Consider the following 24,289-nt stretch of genomic DNA (forward strand, 5'->3'; position numbering starts at 1 on the left):
AAAGAAGCATATTTTTTAATAACATGCTATTGGAAAATTATTCTGCATACATTAAACTATAATATATCAAAAGTTTTTTTAATGAAAGGTACCCTTTAATAAAATAACCTACATTTATCATGTGCAATAGTTCTGTCAGTTACAACAGGATTTAAAAGGCCACATAGGGGGCAGCTTGTATTTTGTTGCTAAGGGTGAGTTCACACTGATGAATTCAAGAGGAATTCACTGAGGAATCATTTTGGTCAAGAAATTGTTGCCTTCTGTCATTTTATCCATCAAGCGGAATTTCCATGCGAAAATGAAGAGGAATGAAGGATTTAATTCTACTTTTCTGAATTCCACTTGAAAACCATGTTGGGCTAAAAAAAAATTTACCATTGACTTCTCTTAGATTCTGCTTGCGGATTCCGACATGTTCTTTCTTCAAGCGGAAAGGAATTCAGAGTCAGAATTCCGCTAGCGGAATTTCCACAGTGTGAACAGGACAGCGGAAAAAACATTAAAATCAATTGGCAGAGGAGATGTGCATTAATTTGGAGCGGAGAATTCAAGAGGAATTTAGGATAAACTGATGGGACTTTTTTGTGACAATGGATCTGACATACACTGATCATTTATAAGAGGCAGATCAACACTTTAAGGGGGGGGGGTATTATTGGCTTTAGCCTTTTTTGATGTTACGTTACATACCGTATATACTCGAGTATAAGCCGAGTTTTTCAGCACGATTTTTCGTGCTGAAAACACCCCCCTCGGCTTATACTCGAGTGAACTCCCCCACCCGCAGTGGTCTTCAACCTGCGGACTTCCAGAGGTTTCAAAACTACAACTCCCAGCAAGCCAGGGCAGCCATCGGCTGTCCGGGCTTGCTGGGAGTTGTAGTTTTGAAACCTCCGGAGGTCCGCAGGTTGAAGACCACTGCGGCCTTCAACATCATCCAGCCCCCTCTCACCCCCTTTAGTTCTGAGTACTCACCTCCGCTCGGCGCTGGTCCGGTCCTGCAGGGCTGTCCGGTAAGGAGGTGGTCCGGTGAGGAGGTGGTCCGGGCTGCTATCTTCACCGGGGAGGCCTCTTCTAAGCGCTTCGGGCCCGGCCTCAGAATAGTCACGTTGCCTTGACAACGACGCAGATGCGTCGTTGTCTAGGCAACGGCTCTATTCCGGGCCGGAAGCGCGGAGAAGAGGCGCCCCCGGTGAAGATAGCAGCCCGGACCACCTCCTCACCGGACCACCTCCTTACCGGACAGCCCTGCAGGACCGGACCAGCGCCGAGCGGAGGTGAGTACTCAGAACTAAAGGGGGTGAGAGGGGGCTGGATGATGTTGAAGGCCGCAGTGGTCTTCAACCTGCGGACCTCCGGAGGTTTCAAAACTACAACTCCCAGCAAGCCCGGACAGCCGATGGCTGCCCGGGCTTGCTGGGAGTTGTAGTTTTGAAACCTCTGGAGGTCCGCAGGTTGAAGACCACTGAGGGCGAATGATGAGAAGAGGATGATGAAGGGGGGTGGGGATGATGAAGGGGGGGGGGTGTGGGATGATTACAAGGGGATGATGAAGGGGGGATGTGTGGGATGATAAGGGGATGTGTGGGATGATGACAAGGGGATGATGAAGGGGGGATGTGTGGGATGATAAGGGGATGTGTGGGATGATGACAAGGGGATGATGAAGGGGGGATGTGTGGGATGATGACAAGGGGATGATGAAGGGGGGATGTGTGGGATAAGGGGATGTGTGGGATGATGACAAGGGGATGATGAAGGGGGGATGTGTGGGATGATGACAAGGGGATGATGAAGGGGGGATGTGTGGGATGATAAGGGGATGTGTGGGATGATGACAAGGGGATGATGAAGGGGGGATGTGTGGGATGATGACAAGGGGATGATGAAGGGGGGATGTGTGGGATAAGGGGATGTGTGGGATGATGACAAGGGGATGATGAAGGGGGGATGTGTGGGATAAGGGGATGTGTGGGATGATGACAAGGGGATGATGAAGGGGGGATGTGTGGGATGATGACAAGGGGATGATGAAGGGGGGATGTGTGGGATGATAAGGGGATGTGTGGGATGATGACAAGGGGATGATGAAGGGGGGATGTGTGGGATGATAAGGGGATGTGTGGGATGATGACAAGGGGATGATGAAGGGGGGATGTGTGGGATGATGACAAGGGGATGATGAAGGGGGGATGTGTGGGATAAGGGGATGTGTGGGATGATGACAAGGGGATGATGAAGGGGGGATGTGTGGGATGATGACAAGGGGATGATGAAGGGGGGATGTGTGGGATGATAAGGGGATGTGTGGGATGATGACAAGGGGATGATGAAGGGGGGATGTGTGGGATGATAAGGGGATGTGTGGGATGATGACAAGGGGATGATGAAGGGGGGGATGTGTGGGATGATGACAAGGGGATGATGAGGATGTTAATGACGGGTCTGGATGATGACAGGGGGGGATGAGGTATTTCCCACCCTAGGCTTATACTCGAGTCAATAACTTTTCCTGGGATTTTGGGTTGAAATTAGGGGTCTCGGCTTATACTCGGGTCGGCTTATACTCGAGTATATACGGTAGTTTATTAGGTTTAAAAAAAAAAGACCATCAAGTTTAACCTATATCCCTACAGTGTTGATCCAAAGGAAGGCAAAAAAAAAACCTTATGAGGCAGATGCAAATTTCCCCATCCCAAGAGGCAAGAACTCCTTCCCAACTCCAATATGGCATCAGAATAAATCCCTGGATCACCGTTCTGTCCATATAAATCTAGTATCCATAACCAGTAATGTTATTATTCTCCAAAAATGCATCCAGACCCGTTTTGAACTCTTTTACAGAGTTCCCTATGACCACCTCCTCAGGCAGAGAATTCCACAGTCTCACTGCTCTTACAGTAAAGAACCTCTGTCTGTGCTAGTGTAGAAACCTCCTTTCCTCTAGACGTAGAGGATGCCCCCTTGTTACAGATACAGTCCTGGGTATAAATAGGTCATGGGAGAGATCTCTGTACTGTCCCCCGATATATTTATACATAGTTCTTCGGTCTCCCCTTAGAAGTGGCAAAATTTTTGCGCAAACACAAAATGTTTACACAATCTCAAACCAGCGCAGACCACACTTATAAACTTGTCTACACCTGAGCTCTTTGCCATTTATGAGGATCGTGCATCCCTTTTATAAATGTGGTGGGGAGTACACAAGACATACACCCAGGCCATCAGGGGTAATCCGATTATCATAGACATTTATAAATACTACCCTAAAACTTTGGTTTTGCTGCACTGAGCTCTCTCTTTTTCTATTATATCAATGGCTATGGTGTAACAACTGTCTCGATTGTTGATGTGCTTGTTGTTTTCCTCTACTGCTTTATTCCCAGCCCAATTATCAGATTAGGCCATTTATGACAATTTTCTATTTTCTCTTCAATCCTGTACAATAAAATTTATCTGTATTTTATAGGCTTCACATAGGATTTAATTAAAAAGGATTCATGGAGGATAACTTTGAGAATTAAAAACACCTTATGTCTATTCTTGTAAGACTATGAGCATTTGTTTCTGCAGGTGTCTAGGCAAATCGCTAGGACCTTACGGCAGCATGTGCTGCATCTGATCAGAAGCAAGAACATAGTCCGTCAGAATTCTCCCCCATATCTGTTGCGTGTATGAGAATGTGTACTCTCTACCTGTCAAATATAGAGAAGCTTTTATTTCGACTAAAGGGATGCAGTAGTTTTGAGTAGTACTACTACTACTGCTGCTACTGCTACTACTACTACTGCTGCTGCTACTACTACTACTACTACTACTACTACTACTACTACTACTGCTGCTGCTGCTGCTGCTACTACTGCTGCTGCTGCTACTACTACTACTACTACTACTACTACTGCTGCTGCTGCTGCTGCTACTGCTACTACTGCTGCTGCTGCTGCTACTGCTACTACTACTACTACTAGAGATGAGCGAACTTACAGTAAATTCGATTTCGTCACGAACTTCTCGGCTCGGCAGTTGATGTCTTATCCTGCATAAATTAGTTCAGCCTTCAGGTGCTCCGGTGGGCTGGAAAAGGTGGATACAGTCCTAGGAAAGAGTCTCCTAGGACTGTATCCACCTTTTCCAGCCCACGGGAGCACCTGAAAGCTGAACTAATTTAGGCAGGAGAAGTCATCAACTGCCAAGCCGAGAAGTTCGTGACGAATCGAATTTACTACAGGGATAAGAAGATGAAGTGCTTTGTTCATTCTTTGTATTTATTTATTTTTTAAATCAAACATGCCGATGATGTATGTCTGCATTAGTTTTTTGTGAGCACAAACGCTGGTAGATGTAATAGGTATACACATTTTATACTACTTGCCTTTAGTTATTGGGGTAAATTCGAAAGTCAGATTTTACGTGAACCATTTTGCCAATAAACTCACAAACAACCTGTAAAGAAATCCACAAAACAAATCTGCACCAAATCCTAAAGACCCTCAGATAATCTGCATCAAAATTTGCAATATTATATTTCCTTCTAATCTTATTGGAGATTTTGATTTCCCTTTCTAAAATCTGCAACAGAAATCAACAAACTGCAAATCTATAAAATTTAAAGCATTTCCATTGTGAAAGATTATTATTATTATTATTATTTTTTAATCTAATCCACTTGCCCGCTAATGTATTTTGCACTTTGTATTTCCTGTAGGCCTCTGTATACATAAAGGATTTTAGTTACCGTATATACTCGAGTATAAGCCAAGTTTTCAGCACTCTGCTTATACTCGAATGAACAAAAAAAAACGTCTCTGGCTTGGGGATAGTCCCGGCCGTTCATCTCCTCCTGTCAATCCCTTCAGTGGTCTTCAACCTGCGGACCTCCAGATGGTGCAAAACTACAACTGGGAGTTGCAGTTTTGAAACATCTGGAGGTCCGCAGGTTGAAGACCACTGCCAGGCCTTCGTCATCATCCAGACCCCCCCACTTTTGTTTTTTACTCACCTCCCCTCGGTGGGAAGGAAAGGTAAGCTGGTCCAGGCCATCCACATTCGACCACCTATGCTGCAGGGACCGTCCGGTGGGGAGGGTTAGTGGTTCCGGGCTGTCCAACTTCACTGGGAGGCCCTCTTCTCCGCTCCGGGCCGGCCCCGGACAAGTGATGTTGCCTTGACGATGACGCGCAGGGACGTCCGTGATGTCCCTGCGCATGAACATCCCTGCCAGGTGGCGTCAATGCCGCGTCACTAGTTCGGGGCCGGCCCGGAGCGGAGAAGAGGTGAAGATGGACAGCCCAGAACAACTAACCCTCCCCACCGGACGGTCCCTGCAGCATAGATGGCCGAATATGGACGGCCCGGACCAGCTTACCCTTCGTTCCCACCGAGGGGAGGTGAGTAGAAAACAAAAGGGGGTCTGGATGATGACGAAGGCCCGGGCAGTGGTCTTCAACCTGCGGACCTCCAGATGTTTCAAAACTACAAATCCCAGCATGTGATAATGACGAGGGTGATAATGACGGGGGTGATAATGAAGGGGGGTGGGGGGGGGGTGGGGGTGATAATGACGGGGGTGTTAATTACGGGGTCTGGATGATGACAGGGGGGGATGATGACATGGGGGGATGAGGTATTTCCCACCCTAGGATTATAGTCGAGTCAATAACTTTTCCTGGGTTTTTGGGGTGAAATTAGGGGCCTCGGCTTATACTCGAGTATATACGGTATGTTAATTTTTATGATATTTTTTAACCACAAAATTCTTTTTTTGTCACAAGTGAAGATTATCATGACAATAATACCCAATGACCCAGATTTATCAAACTTTGTGAGGGAAAAACCTGGAGGGATTGCTGTGGAAAAATCTCTCCAGTTTATCCCTCACAAAGTTTGAAAAATCTTGGCCAATATACAGATTTCTCATTCTTCAATGTGTCTATTTTTATAGAATGCGGAGGTTCACTTAATTTTATATAAGCATTTAGATAGATAGATAAATAAAAAAATAAATAAATAGATATAAAGGTAACATATTATAAAACAAAAAAAAACTGGGGTTTGGATACCTTAAAAAAAAAAAATCAGATTTTATTTGTATGCGTCAAAAGTGTCAAAATTGTCCAGAAACCTCAGATAGTGAAAAACTCATGGCATATAGCAGTGGTCTTCAACCTGCGGACCTCCAGATGTTGCAAAACTACAACTCCCAGCATGCCCGGACAGCCTTCGGCTGTCCGGGCATACTGGGAGTTGTAGTTTTGCAACATCTGGAGGTCCACAGGTTGGAAACCACTGGCATATAGCATGTTATGAGAAAATAAAATCGGTTTCTCTATTTAAAATTGACATAAGGGCATTTCTATATAACGTCAGGTAGGTATTCCTTATCATCCCCAACACAGCTGACCGCCGCCGCTATAAAACATACAATATACAGGAATAATAATCTTAAAAATAGAAAGCTATTTATGACATAATCACTTGTAAATGAACCGAAATGTGCGGCACACTTCTAGAAATGCTTTATATATTACGGGAGCGGGCATTTTATTATTAAGGCTGCAGCAAATCTAATTGGGAGACATTAAGGCTGCGACCTGCTTTCCCGTCAGTAAATTAAAAAGCCTATTTGCATTACATTGAAAACCAGAGTGCACAGAGGCTAATACGGCTAATGGGAAAAAAAAAAATCACCGGACAAATAACAAATGGAGCAATTTGGAAATGGGGAATAGAAATTTTCCTGACTGAGAGGTTGTAATCCATCAAATGTATTATTTTTTTCACCCCTACACAACCTGCACCTTCCCACTAAGACCTTAATGCAATCAGGAGTATGTGAAGAGTATTAGATTTCGGCAGGGCCGCAGCCAGTTCTGAGGTGTCACAAATCGAGTTAGCTTAAGAGTCAAACCAGCGATGAACATCTTACTCAGACGTAAGGACTCTCATGAAGGGAATGAGACCACTTCAGTTTTACATAATCAAATCCCAATAAATCCGAGACTACAATAGATTACTATGGAAAATATCACATGAAGCAGACAAATGGGCCCATAATAAACAAGAGCTAGAAAGATGGCTGCCGTATGACCAGGGTAACAAAATTTTCTATCTTTAATTCTGCCGGCGGCGCTGCTTTGAGCTGTAAACCGCAGTTTCAGAAATTTGCATTACAGCATGCATCTTGACAAGAAAACTCACTGGGCATGCTCCGTGACCTGTGCAATGTGTAGGGAGGGGGAAGAGGTGTGCAGCCCTTATCAGCTCCCTTCAATAGTCTGGCCTCACGTTCTCCACCTCCAACTAGGCAACAGAAGCGTCACCTTTTATTGTACTGCTGCCTGTGATGATAAGCGGGAGAAGGCTGACACGTTTGCTCTACAGAACAGGAACGGTTGCTCTATTATGACGTACAGGGATCAGAGATAAAGAGTAAGATTTAAATGCTTTCTTAATACATAAGAAGAAGGACATGCTTGCTATATAAAAAAAAAAGAATAATAAAAAAAAAAAACAGAAAAAAAAATTGCCTAAATAAATCCCTTCCCATTCCTTAAATTTAGGACACTGGTGGGTGGTAGTACCCATGCAGTGCTGTAAATACTCCCCAAGCATCACTTCCCATCTGATTCATATAAAGGCTTCCCATTTTATTCCCTGTCGTCACCATAATTCCCCATTTTATCCCTGATCTCCAGCATGGTTTCTCCCATTACTAGGACCTATCAAGACTTTATTTCTTGTTCCCAAAATGGCTTTTCATCACATTCCTGGCCCCATAAATGGCTTTCTTGCTTCTGATCCGTAGTATATTTTCATATCCCCATCTTATTACTGGTTTCCATTGTGAATTCCCATCTTATTCCATGTTCCTAGAATGGCTCCTCTCCCAGCTGCAGCATAACATAGGCTGCACCCTCCCCATCTTGGACAGCCTCCTATCCATTGATACTCGTAGGTGCTAGTCATGGTTCCCACCTAGTCATGGTCCCCAACTCATTTCTGGTTTCCATCATGAACTCCAATCTTACTTCTTGTCTTCATCATGGCTTTCCATCTCATCCCATTTTTAGTCTGCAGAATGGCTCCTCTCCCAGTTGCATCATAACATGGGTTGCACCCTCTCTATCTCTGACAGCCTCCAATCCTGCAATACTTCTTGGTGCTGGAAATGCTTCTTCTCCTGCTTCATTGTCTCCTATAAAGCAGCACAGAGCAAGGTCTCGTAACCAGTGGGGTACCTCAGGGATCTGTACTGGGGCCAATTTTGTTTAATATCTTCATTAGTCATATTACAGTAGGTCTCGATGGAAAGGTGTTGGTCTTTTTGCTGATGACCCAAAGATATGTAACAGGGTTGATGTTCCTGGAGGGATCCGCCAAATGGAAAAGGATTTAGGCAAACTAGAAGAATGGTCAGAACTCTGGCAACTGACATTTAATGTGGATAAGTGCAAGATAATGGACCTGGGGCGTAAAAACCCTCGGGCAGAATATAGATTATTTGACACAGTCCTGACCTCAGTATCTGAGAAGAGGGATTTAGGAGTAATTATTTCAGAAGACTTAAAAGGTAGGAAGACAATGTAATAGAGCAGCAGGAAACGCTAGCAGAATGCTTGGATGTATAGGGAGAGGTATAAGCAGTAGAAAGAGAGAAGTGCTCATGCGGCTGTACAGAACACTGGTGAGGCCTCACTTGGAGTATTGTGCGCAGTACTGGAGGCCGTATCTCCAGAAGGATATAGATACTCTAGAGAGAGTTCAGAGAAGATACTAAACTAGTACATGGATTGCAGGACAAAACTTACCAGGAAAGGTTAAATGACCTTAACATGTATAGAAGAAAGAAGAGACAGAGGGGATATGATAGAGACTTTTATATACATAAAGGGAATAAAAACAGTAAGGAGGAGAGCATATTTAAAAGAAGAAAAACTACCACTAGAGGACATAGATTTAAATTAGAGGGGCAAAGGTTTCTGCAGTAATATCAGGACATATTACTTTACTGAGAGAGTAGTGGATGCATGGAATAGCCTTCCTGCAGAAGTGGTCGCTGCAAATACAGTGAAGGAGTTTAAAACATGCATGGGATAAGCATAAGGCCATCCTTGATATAAAATAGGGATAGGCATAAGGCTATCCTTCATATAAGATAGGGATAAGCATAAGGCCTTCCTTGATATAAAATAGGGATAGGCATAAGGCTATCCTTCATATAAGATAGGGATAAGCATAAGGCTATCCTTCATATAAGATAGGAATAGGCATAAGGATATCCTCGATATAAGATAGGGATAGGAATAAGGCTATCCTACATATAAGATAGGGATAGGTATAAGGATATCCTCCATATAAGATAGGGATAGGAATAAGGATATCCTCCATATAAGATAGGGATAGGAATAAGGCTATCCTACATATAAGATAGGGATAGGTATAAGGATATCCTCCATATATGATAGGAATAGGCATAAGGATATCCTCCGTATATGATAGGAATAGGCATAAGGCTATCCTTCATATAAGATAGGGATAGGCATAAGGCTATCCTTCATATAAGATAGGGATAGGCATAAGGCTGTCCTTCATATAAGATAGAGATAGACATAAGGCTATCCTTCATATAAGATAGGGATAGGCATAAGGCTATCCTTCATATAAGATAGGGATAGGCATAAGGCTATCCTTCATATAAGATAGGGATACGCATAAGTCTATCCTTTATATAAGATAGGGATAAGCATAAGGCTATCCTTCATATAAGATAGGGCCAGGGACTATTGATCGGATTCAGATTATTGGGCAGACTCGATGGGCCAAATGGTTCTTATCTGCCGACACCTTCTCTATTTTTACAATGCTGGTTTCTCTCTAGGTGTCCCTTACAAATCTCCTTTTAGTTCCAGTTTAGTGATGTGGCTCACTGCGAATGACTCAGAGGGCAGTATATAAATTCAATGGAGATCCAATGAAAAATTGTTCAAAAAAAACAAAAAAAAGTAATATTTGGTCAAAGGAGTGGTCTTCTTAGAAAGTTTCACTGTAACTATCTACATATAAATATATCAGGGGGCAGTACAGAGATCTCTCCTATGATCTATTTATACCCAAGACTGTATCTATAACAAGGGGGCATCCTCTACATCTAGAGAAAAGGAGGTTTCTACACCAGCACAGACGGGATTCTTTACTGTAAGAGCAGTGAGACTGTGGAACTCTCTGCAAAGGAAGTGGTCATGGTGAATTTAAATGAGTTCAAAAGGGGCCTGTATACATATCTTTTGTGTAATATTAATATACATTATAGTCGCTGGATTATGGACAAGTGTTGCTGTGTTGACCCAGTGATTTTTTATGGATTACCAAAATAAAAAGATTTTGGGAAGAAATCTTTTCTATAACATGGGGAAAATTGGCTTCTAACTCCTAAGGTTTTTTTTTTCTTTTTGCCTTCTTCTATATCAACAATACAGTATAGGGTTATAGGCTAAATTGGGTGGATATACCGGTATGTCTTTTTTTCAGACATATTAAAAGGTTATATTTGTATCTACAGTTTCTATGCAAACCTATTTTCCCCCTACATCAGTTTTAAAGGGGTTTGCAAAATTTTTAATGGTGTACCTTCTCGGACTTGGGATTAAATAAATTATATATATATTATATATATATATATATTGGCTTCGGTGGTCACATGCACAAGCCGCTAAGCCCACTCATTGGCTGCCACGTCTCACGAACAATACATGTGATATAACTGCAGCAGTGAAGACAGATGTGAATTTGGGGGTACCAATTTATCTTTCATGTTAAACTCCATAAGTACAAATAAAGGATAAACCCCTTGTAGATATAGCACAAAGACGTATTTAGGCTTATATGGCCAATAACTATTGCACTTGCTAACCTCAAGCATTGTTGGCGGGGCCTAGAGACAGGCATGAGAATCACTACTATACACTAATCCATGATCATTAATACCGTACCACATAGCGCGGACATTTAATTGTTTTTTAACACTATAATTACTGTAAAATAAATTCACACCAAAGTGACGGATCAAAAAAAAGTACTTGCAATTATGTAGCAGAATTATATCATTAATGTAAAGCGTCGCACGCCCTGTACTTTATATTAATACGAAAATCAACTGTTACTACTGTAAAATGCAGGATAATTAAAGAGCATCAGCCGCTATACGGTAACTATCCGACTCTTACAATAGCAAATAAAAAAGGACTTATTGTTATATGTTCCAGAATTGGCTACACAAGCTCCATAAAGTCTCCGTCACGCAAATTATAAGGAAGGGATAAAATCAGCAGATTCCCTGCAAATTAGACATGGTTTTGTGGTATAGCATGTATAGTGAATCATTGTTTAGCGCCTGCACATAGTTAAGGAAACTGATACCTTATGTAAAGGTACATTGCAGTTTTTGGCAAATAAAAGCTTTTGTTTGTAAACGGTAAAGTTAGGCAATTTCCCAGTAAATTTTTCTGTATCACTTCCTTGTGGTTTTCAAGATCTCATTCCGTTTAGGCGAGGGCTACACTATGACTTGGTAGCGCTACAAAGGGAGTTTAAATGGGCACTCTCACTAAAACACATTTTGGCTATTGCACTCCTTATAGTAAATAAAAAAAATCTTTCTAATGTACTTTGTGGCCCGGCAGAAGTCCAAAAACAGGAAATGCAGTCTGGAGTGCTGAGGGAGGGGCAGCCTTAGCCAATCATAGCTCATCTCACATTGAACTGCTCTGGGCTGTGCACAGCAGAGTAAGGGAGGAAGTTCTCCCCTGTATGGCTTCAGATGATGTCATGCCTGCTGGGGAACGCCCCTTCCCAGTCTGTGAATCTGACTGGGACTGAGCAGAAAATACAGAGCAATAACAAGGTAGAAAACTAGAATAATAAAAAAAATAAAAGGCAGGGGGTGGTTTATCATGATGGGGGCAGTGAACTGGGAGGATTATAAAATTTAACAAGATCATGACAGGTACTCTTTAACTAGTGAGCTATGGCTATAGTCACTCAGTGGTTATGTGGCAATGTTCGTAAGCCTCATTTAAAATGAATGGATCGGTGGCTGTGCATGCGCAGTGTACTCTATTAATCCAGGGGTACAGTTTTCCTGCGTTCTCTGGATTAGCGGGGGGGGGGGGGGGGGGGGGGGCTGGTTTAGGGGGGGTTGGGCCCAGTGGATGGTCTTGTTACACACTTTCCTGTGAATAGGGGACAAAATAAGAACTCAATACCCCTTTAAAACAAATTCAAGGAGTCATGAAAGCAAGGAGATTATTACTACTACTAAGGATAGAATTATATACAAAATCCCTTCATAGGCCCTCATTTACTATTGCAAGCCCGACATGTTTTGTCGGGTGGTACGCCAGAATTTGCGCCAGAATTGAAAAACCCCCGACTAACTCTCCATTTTGCTAAGAAAATCCGAAAAAAGAGCGTGGCCGCCGAAAAGGGGCGTGTTCCCGACATTTTCACAAAAACCCAACATATTTACTAAGGTTTCCACATAAAATGTGGTGGATTTTAGCTGAGGAAAACCCCACAGATCAGAGCATGTGTAAAAAAAAAAGCAAAGTGTGTAGGGAAAGTGGAAAATGTAGGGAAACCTTAGTAAATACCGTGGAAAATAAATTGTAGGGAATTAAAACCCACAAAGAGACCTACACAACACTCTTAGTAAATAAGGGCCAATGGGGGAGATTTATTAAAACCTGTGTAAAGGAAGAGTGGTGCAGTTGCCCATAGCAACCAACCAGATCGCTTCTTTCACTTTTAAAGAAGCCTGTGAAAAATTTAAGAAGCCATCTGATTGGTTGCTATGGGCAACTGCACCACTCTTCCTTTACACGGGTTTTGATAAATCTCCCTCAATGTGTTCATAAATATTAGTGTATGTAACTGCAGTTCTAGCCACATGGTCATTGTTTTCCAATGACCACAAGCAGGGGCTATTATGGGAAGCCCACCACTGGACAGAGATTGCTTTGTGAGAGGGTTTCCAATCCTGCATAAAATGGGTGTTTTTTCTGTGCTATGGCTGTAAAGCAGTGTTTCCCAACCAGCGTGCCTCCAGCTGTTGCAAAAATACAACTCCCAGCATGCCCGGACAGCCTTCGGCTGTCCGGGCATGCTGGGAGTTCTAGTTTTGCAACAGCTGGAGGCACCCTGGTTGGCAAACACTGCTGTAAAGAAGCACTGTGAGACCACTGACATTTCCGGGAGCGCTAGTGACTGAAGACTACATAGCAGTCATGGAGACGGCTAGATCAGAAGACTCCTGGACCATCGGTGACATCCACGTCAGTAGTGCTAATATTGCTCCCTGAAGTGGAACCGGCAAGTGTTGGAGGCTGTGTTCATTACAACCCTGGTTCAGGGGATAGAAACTAAGTGAAGAGCTTATACATTAACCCCTTCCCGACCTATGACATACCTGTACGTCATGAGTGGCAAGGTGTTCCCGACCCATGACGTACAGGCACGTCATGAACATTTTTGCCGCTACTCGCGGCATCCCGCAGCGCCCGGTAAGCCAGCCATCTTACCATGCGACCACGGTGGGTTTCATCCCAAACACCCCCCCCCACCCCAAGCAATCGCTGCTATCAGCTAGTCAAATCTGACTAGCTGATAGCAGCGCGGTGTGTGAGTCCCGATCACGGAGATCGGGACACACACCGCTCTGCTAAGTGTCCCTTACCCGTCCCCCGGCGACCTCTAGGCGGTCCCGGCGCCAGGGGCGTCCTCCAGGCGCTCCCGGAGGCGGTGCGTCCCAGCGGTGAGTTTCCGGCAGCAGGGTGGCATCTTCATTGGCAGCAGTGAGATCGCCGTAAAGCGATCTCACCGCTGCCTATGGGAGTTTCAAAACTGCAACTCCCAGCATGCCCAGACAGCCTTTGGCTTTCTGGGCATGCTGGGAGTTGTAGTTTTGCAACATCTGGAGGTCCACAGTTTGGAGACCACTGTATAATGGTCTCCAATCTGTGCTCTTCCAGATGTTGCAAAACTACAAATCTCAGCATGCTGAGTCTGTCCAGGCATGCTGGGAGTTGTAGTTCTGTAACATCTGGAAGAGCACAGATTGGAGACCATTATACAGTGGTCTCTAAACTGTGGACCTCCAGATGCTGCAAAACTACAACTCCCAGCATACCAGACTGCCCAAGCTTGAAGTTGTAGTTCGGCAACATCTGATCCTTCAGATATTGCCGAACTACAACTTCCAGCATGCCTGGGCAGTCTGGGAGTTGTAGTTTTGCAACAACTAGGGGCACACTAGTTGGGAAACATTGTCCGTTTCCTAACTCAGTGTTTCCCAACCCTTGTGCCTCCAGCTGTTGCAAAACTATAACTCCCAGCATGCACTGACAGACCATGCATGCTGGGAGTTGTAGTACCCCTTTAATGGATGCTAAAAACAGATGCTGCTGCACGCCACCTATTTCTCATAGGCTTACATTATTATAAAAAATAAAAAAAAGGATGGTAAGGGATACATTTTTTTAGCATACTCCAGTGTTTCCCAACCAGGGTGCCTCCAACTGTTGCAAAACTACAATTCGAAGCATGCTGGGAGTTGTAGTTCTGCAACAGCTGGAGGCACCCTGGTTGGGAAACACTGGCTTCCTCACTTACACATAACTGGAGACACCCTCCTTTCGCCTCGTGGTTGCAGATGGGACACTTGCCGAACAAGGAAGGTAAATTTCCCAATAGAACACAAGCACACGCGATCCGGTGGCTATCCTTTTTCAATGCTTTGAAGAAAAAAAAAGGGTAGAAACCCTAAATGTATCTCATGAAATGAAAGATCTGAAGCTTTTATGGCGCTATGTTGGATGCCAGATGTATGCTTGTGCCTCTTTGTGAAAACCACCGGCCTCTGTGCACCTGGATCTTTGTTACCATAAAGCGTCCTGTGCCTATTTCTAATAACGCCTGCTTTAGTTCAATTGCAACGACTGTGCCTGTCAAGTTATTGCTGCGCTATCCCCCTCAGCAAGGCCAGCACCACTGGGCACATGGCAGAACTGCCCTCAGGGGTAAACGATCACACCTCGCCAGGCCCCGCTTACATGTATGATAACCTGGGGGTAGGTATAAATTCTTTATGGTTGACTAGTGTTAGAAACCGTTGCAGTTTAAAGGGGTACTCCACTGGAAAACATTTTGTTTTAATCAACTGGTGCCAGAAAGTTAAACAGATTTATAAATTACTTCTATTTAAAAATAGAACTTACTAACCAGTACTTATCAGCTGCTGTATACTATACAGGAAGTTATTTTCTTTTTTAATTTCTTTTCTGTCTGACCACACTACTCTCTGCTGACACCTCTGTCCAGATCAGGAACTGTCCAGAGCAGGAGAGGTTTTCTATGGGGATTTGCTTGTACTCTAGACAGTTCCGGAAATGGACAGAGGTGTCAGCAGAGAGGAAATTCAAAAAGAAAATAACTTCCTATGTAACCTACAGCAGCTGATAAGTACTGGAAAGATTTTTTTTAATAGGAGTCATTTATAAATCTGTTTAACTTTCTGGCACCAGTTGATTAAAACTACATTTTTTCCAGTGGAGTACCCCTTTAAACTTCAACGGTTTCTTACACTAGTCAACCATAAAGAATTTATACATACCCCAGGTAATCACACATGTAAGCAGGGCCAGATAACATACAGCAGCTGATAAGTACTGGAAGGACTAAGATTTTTTTTTAATACCGTAGAAGTAATTTACAAATCTGTTTAACTTTCTGGCACAAGTTGATTTAAAAAAATAAATAAATAAATTCCCAGTGGAGTACCCCTTTAAGGAGGCCATGTTTGGTATAGATCAGTGTTTGATAATAGAGATGAGCGAACTTTCAGTAAATTCGATTCGTCACGAACTTCTCGGCTCGGCAGTTGATGACTTATCCTGCGATACATTCCTAGGAAAGAGTCTCCTAGGACTGTATCCACCTTTTCCAGCCCACCGGAGCACCTGAAGGCTGAACTAATTTATGCAGGAAAAGTCATCAACTGCCGAGCCGAGAAGTTCGTGACGAATCGAATTTACTGTAAGTTCGCTCATCTCTATTTGATAACATAACATGTTTGGTATAGATCAGTGTTTCCCAACCAGGGTGCCTCCAGCTGTTGCAAAACTACATCTTCCAGAATGCCCGGACAGCCTTCGGCTGTCCGGGCATTCTGGAAGTTGTAGTTTTGCAACAGCTGGAGGCACCCTGGTTGGGAAACAATGATCTATACCAAACATGTCCTGTTACGTGTAGGTGTTATGTTAACATTGGGGGACAAAGAAGGCCTCTATATTTGTGAATTGAAGTGTCTCCTGTTGGTTCCTTGACTTGTTGGGCCTCTTTCCAATGTGTACAGCAAATTTTCCGCATCGTGCATGTCAGGTGACTTAACTTTTCCACTTCACCCCCCTCTGTTATCAAATCGTCTTTTGTCAAACAACACTATCTGCACTTGCAATGTTGTTTTAAGAGAAATTTCTGCTTATACAGTGAAAGCTTAATTTCACCAGTTCCTATAAAAGGTGTATGGATTCCACTCACTCATCAAGCTCATCCTCTTCCTGCCTGGCTTTGTTAGCGTAGAGGTATTTGGTCATATCCACAGGTCTGGCATTCTTCCTCTTTGCTGGCTGTGGTGGGGATTCCTTATGAAGTTCAATAGCCAAATCCGGCCCCGTGTCCGGCTCATCGAATGGGTTTCGGTATGTTGTGGCCTCGGAGTCCTTAAATGGGTTATAATCTTTAAAAGGCTCCTCCACCTTTAAAGGGGTTTTCTCCACAGTTGTATCTAAAAAGATAAACACAATAATACATGCAAAAATGCACAATTTAAGTATCCCCGCAGCTAGGTGGTCCCCCCTACACCAGCATTGTCTGACCTGTGGCAGGCTGTCAGGGCATGCTGAGAGTTGTAGTTATGCAACAGCCAGGAGAGCCTGTCCTAGGACCGACCACACACCGCCTTCTTCGACTGAATAACTACCATGTAATAGTGTTTCCCAACCAGGGTGCCTCTAGCTGTTGTAAAACTACAACTCCCATCATGCCTGCCCAGTTGCTGTTTGGGCATGCTGGGAGTTGTAGTTTTACAACAGCTGGAGAGCCAGAACAGAGAGAGACAAAACCCCTTCTTCACCTGAATTGCTACCGTGCTATACAGTGTTTCCCTGCCAGGGTGCCTCCAGCTGTCACAAAACTACAACTCCCATCATGCCTGGACAGCCAAAGGCTGTCCAGGCATGCTGGGAGTCGTAGTTATGCAACAGCTGGAGGCACCCTGGCAGGGAAAGACTCTTGTAAAAAATACATTAAGAAGTCAATTAATTCATGTTTTTGTGTCAAATCTGGCAAAAAAGGTTCTCAAATTTTTAAGCAATTGCCTATTTACGATAAAAAAATTTGCGGGTTTTCCCATATTGCGCAAAAATGTGTGACTTTCTTTTAAAAGCACTGATAAATTCCCTAGCCAAGGTTTTTCCCAAAAATGTCAGTTGTTAGCCAGGGATGCCGGGAGAGGGAGCCTGGCTGACGCATTTTTACAAAGTGTTATCTCTGAAGTGATTCCCCCCGCCAAGTCTTAAAGACGATCTCCAGAACGAGCTTCGCAGCTCTCGCTTGCTGCAGACGAAATGCGCTCTACTCATTTCTATAGCAGAGAATGCACAACAGTGCAGGGCTAATTAGGGTAAATTAGCACTGCCGCAGATATAAAGTAAAGGGATAGGTTTAAAGAGCATAGCTGTTTATTTTACTGACATGTGACGCGTTTCTGGGCCAGGCTGGCCCCTTCATCAGACTTTCCAGTTCATTTATATGGGAGCATCCAGGCATTTCTAGTGCTCACATAAAATGAATAGATGATGTGACGTCTGTTCTGGAGATCATGGGGAGTCCTAGCAGTACAGTAAGCCCCCCATGATCAGACACTTATTCCCTATCCTGTAGATAGGGGATAGATTGTATTTACTGGCCGGCCCCTTTAGGTGAACACTGTGCAACAAAGGCTGCAATGGGCAGTACCGGTATATAAGGAATACAAGAGATGACGTAGAGATAGGTGGAGGCTTGGAAAAGTCTGCTGGAGGGAGATCTGTCATCACAGAGCCAATCTATGTTATCTGCATGTATCAAATAGACAAGTGATGAAAGGTACAAGGTGTGAACACACACAAGATAAGAGGAGAACTGATGTATGCTCTTACCATTAGGAAAACACTTAAGTTGCAGCTTGTAAAACAACGGACTTTGACCCAAAATGTGTGAAAATGAAAACAGCTATTTAGATCCCCCCCCCCCCCTGGGTTGGTATCTTCACTGTTACCTTCAGCGTCCAGGTCTTCAAATGGATTTAGCTCGGGTGCGTCAGAAGTTTCGAAGGGGTTTGATCCAGAGTTCACCAAATCTTGCTCCTCGTCATCCAGAAAGTTTAACTTGTTAATAAGCTCTAGAATGGTAGAGGGGTAGATAAGGAATGATTTAGACCTGAACATTATAAAGATGACTGCTATGAACACAGATACATTATGCTCATACAGACATGCAAAAATCTATACAAAAAGGGAAAATAATGAATATTGAAAAAAATAGAGATTTAAATAAAAAAAAAAAAAAATAGGGCCATGCTCACATAGCGGTTTCATAACAGAGGACTACAACTACATGTGCATTCAAGGGGCGTCTGTTTTTTTTTTTTGTAGCAAATCCAACACTTCCATAAAAAAGGTGGTAACTAAAGTGTACGCGTTCTAACAATTTTACAAGTAATAAATTAGGTCAGGGTGCCACCTAAGGCAGTTTTCACATGATAGTGTGAAGCTAAAACAAGCTCTAGAAAAGCTTCTTTAAAGAGAAACAGTCATCAGTGTCACTCTCAATAACCTGTTGGTAGAGGAGTGTACTGCGGGTGAAACAGATTATAATGGTACTTACCTACCCCTGATCCGTGGTCCCGTTTGTCTGTTATCTAATTCGGCAGCAGGCTTGGTGTGTGGCAGGAGAATGCGGATGCGAACAGGCCTGGGGAAGGAGCAGCAGTGAGGTCAACGTGCTCCTGCCGCGCACCAAGCCTGGCGCCGGATTAAAGATGATAACAGATGAACGGGAGCACGGATCGGGCTTGGTAAGTACCGTTATAAGCAGTGTCACCTGCACTACCAGCCTCTACCAACAGGTTATTGCGGGTGACACTGATGACTGTTGTATCAAGAGATTGTATCATCTGGATATTATTCTTGATTAGAGCCAGATACTGTTCGTTTTGTCCAATTGGTTTAAATTTTCTGATTGTAATTTTTTTAAATTTCATTTTTTCTATCTTATCATGGGGGCTGGTATTTTGCTTGCTCAGTTTTTAACAGCATTTAGAAATATTCTTTACAGCAAGCTCCATGGACACAGGCAACAAGAGATAGGAGCTGTCCCCTTTACATGCTCTGTGACATTTGAATTCCACAGGGAGGGGGATGCTGAGCACTGAGCATCAGCTAATGTGAAAATCTTATTTATACACTGTAATGGTGTACAAATCACTTTCTAACTTCCACGTATCAAAAAGACTATGGTTGGTGTCATGTACCATCATATCTTGGGTGAGAACCTCCATCCCTCACTCAAGGCATTGGAAATGGGTTGTGCATGGGTATTCCTGCATGACAATGACCTAAAACACACAACCAGGGCCACAATGGAGTGGATCAAGAAGAAGCACATTAGGGTGCTGGAGTATCCTATTGAATCTTCAAACTTTAATCCCATAGAAAATCTGTGGAGGGAGCTGAATGGTCAAGTAACCAAATGTCAGTCTCAAAACCTTAAAGGGTAGCTGCCACCATCACTTTTTTTCTTTTTTCTGTCCCTGCCTATTACCCATCTATCCCTAACCTCCTCCTGCCTTTAATTTATTTTATTTTTTTACATATTAAAAATGCCTTTTGTCTGCCTGGCAGTGTGCTCACTACCAAGTAGACTTCCCCAGCAGGCACCACGTCACCGATGCCTGCTGGAGCCGACACTTCCGCCCATAGTTCACCTATACAGGGTGCCTCCAGCTGTTTCCCCACTGCAACTCCCAGCTTGCCCTGACATCTATTGGCTGTCAGGGCATGCTGGGAGTTGTAGTGGGGGAAAGAACTGGAGGCATACTGTATAGGTGAACAACAATCACTGATATATAGATCAATATTAGCTAGCTCTAGACTACCAAATCAGGAATAACAATAGCTAAATTTTAAACCTTTTATTACAAAAATTTTCTATTACAGAATAACGTACACAAATCCCCATAAAAAACAGTAGATATCAATTATTTCACAAAGTGCAATAGTAATAGGGACAATCCCCCGTAATACATGCCTCACCCACCCGACGCGTTTCCCCGTAATTCAATGAAAGAACATACGGTTCATCAGGGGTATACAAGCAATTAAAGTAGTCGCTTTAGGACAAAAATGCACATACACATAATAAGTACATATAGAACATATACATAGTAATACACAGAAAAAGCTCGGCTCTGCTTATTATCGATGAAAACTGCCATGATGTGTTTTCAGACCTTCATTTTTGTTCCAAGATATTCATGAACAAGTATGTCCCTTTAGATAGCCGACCTCACAGATATATGGAGGGTAAACTCAAAACAATATGTTCTCCAGAGATGTCGCTGTTGTAGTATGATTATACATAGATATGGGTAGAGCTATCCAGCTAAGAGCCAAAACTAGGGAGCAGGACTATCATTAGTTGTACAAAAATGCCCGAGAAGCAAAAGACAATTCAAGTACTCTATCACTCCTCCTTGGTTAAAAGTTCCACCATCTAAGCCTTATATTCAGAAGTCAGAGATAATCCTTTAGCATAAACAGATAGCTGCAAACAGTCCCAACCAGCTGCACTCTAGGGACACTCTCCTCCACAACAGGTCCCACTTATCCTAGCGACCACCAATGCACATGACCACCGCTCCTGATGATGAGGAGCGGTGGTCATGTGCATTGGTGGTCGCTAGGATAAGTGGGACCTGTTGTGGAGGAGTGTGTCCCTAGAGTGCAGCTGGTTGGGACTGTTTGCAGCTATCTGTTTATGCTAAAGGATTATCTCTGACTTCTGGATATAAGGCTTAGATGGTGGAACTTTTAACCAAGGAGGAGTGATAGAGTACTTGAATTGTCTTTTGCTTCTCGGGCATTTTTGTACAACTAATGATAGTCCTGCTCCCTAGTTTTGGCTCTTAGCTGAATAGCTCTACCCATATCTATGTATAATCATACTACAACAGCAACATCTCTGGAGAACATATTGTTTTGAGTTTACCCTCCATATATCTGTGAGGTCGGCTATCTAAAGGGACATACTTGTTCATGAATATCTTGGAACAAAAATGAAGGTCTGAAAACACATCACGGCAGTTTTCATCGATAATAAGCAGAGCCGAGCTTTTTCTGTGTATTACTATGTATATGTTATATATGTACTTATTATTTGTATGTGCATTTTTGTCCTAAAGCGACTACTTTAATTGCTTGTATACCCCTGATGAACCGTATGTTCTTTCATTGAATTACGGGGAAACGCGTCGGGTGGGTGAGGCATGTATTACGGGGGATTGTCCCTATTACTATTGCACTTTGTGAAATAATTGATATCTACTGTTTTTTATGGGGATTTGTGTACGTTATTCTGTAATAGAAAATTTTTGTAATAAAAGGTTTAAAATTTAGCTATTGTTATTCCTGATTTGGTTGTATAGGCTAACACCGTGATGGCCGCACATCCCGCTCCCCGCCGTGATTGACGACAGGATCGCATGAACAAAGTACCCGATGTCACTGCAGTGAGCCCAGTGTGGAAGATCATAGTGGTGGTGGTGCTGGAGTGGTAGCAGATTTAGGTGTAAGGTTTTTGTATTTTATGCTGGTTCCAGCCTGTACATAATTTCCCACACTTCCTGGACAGCCCCTAAAAGGGTTTGCAATAATATAGCAGAGTATTGGGCAATATGTCTAAACACCTGTTAACTAGAGGGTGTGGGATGGATAGCCATTGTCAGACTGAATTTATACAGTATGATAACAACCCGCAATAGAGAAAAAGCGTATTCACATATGCAAGTTTTGTTGTCGGAATTTATTTGGGGATCCCACCGAATTCTCCAAGCTGTGGCTCCCCATCTGTTGCAAACACCAACTCCCATCATGCCCTGACAGCTGAATGCTGTGATAAACGTTGTCAGAGGTTGGAGGACACTGGTCTAATAAAAAGTTGTACTTTAATCTCTTGTGTCCCAACCAAAGTGCCTCCAGCCAACGGCTGTCCAGACATGTTGGAGTTGTAGTTTTGCAACAGCTTGAGGCACCCTGGTTGGGAAACACTGCTTTAAAGGGGTACTTTGCCGGAAAACATCTTATCCCCTATCCAAAGGATAGGGAATAAGATGCCTAATCGCGGGGGTCCGGATGCCGGATGACTGGCAACTACAGCCGCCATGCCCCTTCATTCATGTCTATGGGAGGAGGCGTGATGGCTACCTACTAGCAGTCAGCCCCCTCCCACAGACTTGAATGGAGGGGGCAGGGCGTGACGTCAGGAACACGGAAGCTCCATACTCACATGTTCCGGATGCCGCCTTTGGATAGGGGATAAGATGTTTTCCAGTGTAGTACCCATTTATCTGTCCATTCCTTTGTTTCCTGAAGATAGACAGTAAGTGTCACTAGCTGCCCAGTGACCACTATAGACGAAGGCTCTACTGATGGGGGAGCTGTCATTATAGCAATGCAACTGATCATAAAGGAAATGATTCTAACAAATATTTTAATAAAGGAGAACTCCAGCCAAATAAAATACCTTTATATAGCTGCACATGTTAAACTTATACAACTTTGCACCGTACAAGAGTAATCTTGGCTGAGTACATACCCTGTTTCTCTCAGTTTTTCCTCCAGACATGATGACTGTCAGGCACAAGTTTTCTGGGCCCGACATGTCACTTTGTAACCTTTTCAGCTGAGAGAGACGGGCTTCAGTGTGAAGTGTGTGCTTGTCCCTGATTGGCTGAGGCGCACACAGCTCACTCATCTATATTCACTTCTTCACTAGCCATGTGACCTGCTCAGTTATCTCAAGGCAGCTCCTTCCACAGCTCATACAGGAAACAAGAACAGGTGTGCAGGGGCTGATGGTTTGTGCCGTCTTTTACAGATCTTAGCTGGATTTTTAAAGGCTGCTTATGGGGCTATGGGGTCCGATTTTGAAACAAATTAGCTGGGATGCCTTGTGGAGTCATGGTGAGTATAAAGCTTATTTATGTTCTTATTTTTTCCAATTTCTGGCTATTTAGGCAATTAAAGGAAACCTTTCATGTAATAGAGCAGGATCTGCTGAGCAGAGATAAATATATAATTTTGTGACTAAAGATTCAGAGGAATCTGAAATCTACTCTACATATTCCTGCTTAGTCCTGGCATAGGAGTCCACTGGGCGGTCCTAATCAGTAAAGGGAAGACTGTCAATCACTGACAAGACCGCATACTGGACTACAAAACTCAGAATGTACAGGAATTTAGGTAAATAACTTACGACATCAATCTGATCAGCAAAACCTGCTCTGTTGCATGGTGCCTGCAGCCCATATAGAATGATCAAGGTTTCAGATTCCCTTTAAATAATATAATTTCTAGCAAATTTCAAGATTCCTCTACAACCATCAACATTAAACCGTAACATAAAACTTTGCAAACTTTTCCCAAATCCTCCGCCTTGCTGGTTTTACTACAAATGATAACAGACAGCGATGAAATAAAGCCACAATAACAAAAGATGGAGGCGTAGATGGCCAAGCAGGAGGAAGTAAAGCAGACAGGGACAGGATGAAAAAATAGCAAAGACCAAAAGACCTTCATGAGGACTGGATGGTTTAGCTGCAGGCATGTGCGCTCGTTTTATGGAGTCGTCTTGATCTTCGTGTAAGTTGCTCAAGGCATTCAATTGGTTTACAATTTCTGTAAACAGAAGTCAGGCAAGACAGCTATAAGGAAGGAAACTGATTATTTCAGGAGAAGGAGCAAAAGCATCAGGGCCCTGGCCAGAGAGAGAGAAAAGAGACAGAGGTTAGGCGGCAGAGGAGTGAGTGTTATATGGATGTGGAGAGGGCTGCGTCATCACGAGGAGGACCGCACAGGAGGAACACAAGCACCCGAGGGTCCATGCACACGACTGTATTACAGATCTGGGTGGCGCA

At 43.4% G+C, this 24,289-nt stretch overlaps 1 protein-coding gene across 8 annotated transcripts in view; it reads right to left on the reverse strand.

The window, feature by feature from the left end:
• Positions 1-24,289, reverse strand: part of EHBP1 (EH domain binding protein 1) — a 430,856-nt gene that overhangs the window by 265,637 nt on the left and 140,930 nt on the right. For 5 of the 8 annotated variants that reach the window (XM_056568010.1, XM_056568005.1, XM_056568004.1 and 2 more), the window contains exons 8-10: positions 23,946-24,050; positions 18,374-18,496; positions 16,594-16,840 (exon numbers count right to left, since the gene is read on the reverse strand). In XM_056568010.1, the coding sequence (XP_056423985.1) occupies positions 16,594-16,840; positions 18,374-18,496; positions 23,946-24,050 (475 nt within the window). The remainder of the gene's footprint in view (positions 1-16,593; positions 16,841-18,373; positions 18,497-23,945; positions 24,051-24,289) is intronic. The other 3 variants (XM_056568009.1, XM_056568008.1, XM_056568006.1) reach the window with 1 other exon arrangement.

The sequence above is a fragment of the Hyla sarda genome, chromosome 3 (genome assembly GCF_029499605.1).
Source record: "Hyla sarda isolate aHylSar1 chromosome 3, aHylSar1.hap1, whole genome shotgun sequence".
Lineage (NCBI taxonomy): Eukaryota > Metazoa > Chordata > Amphibia > Anura > Hylidae > Hyla > Hyla sarda.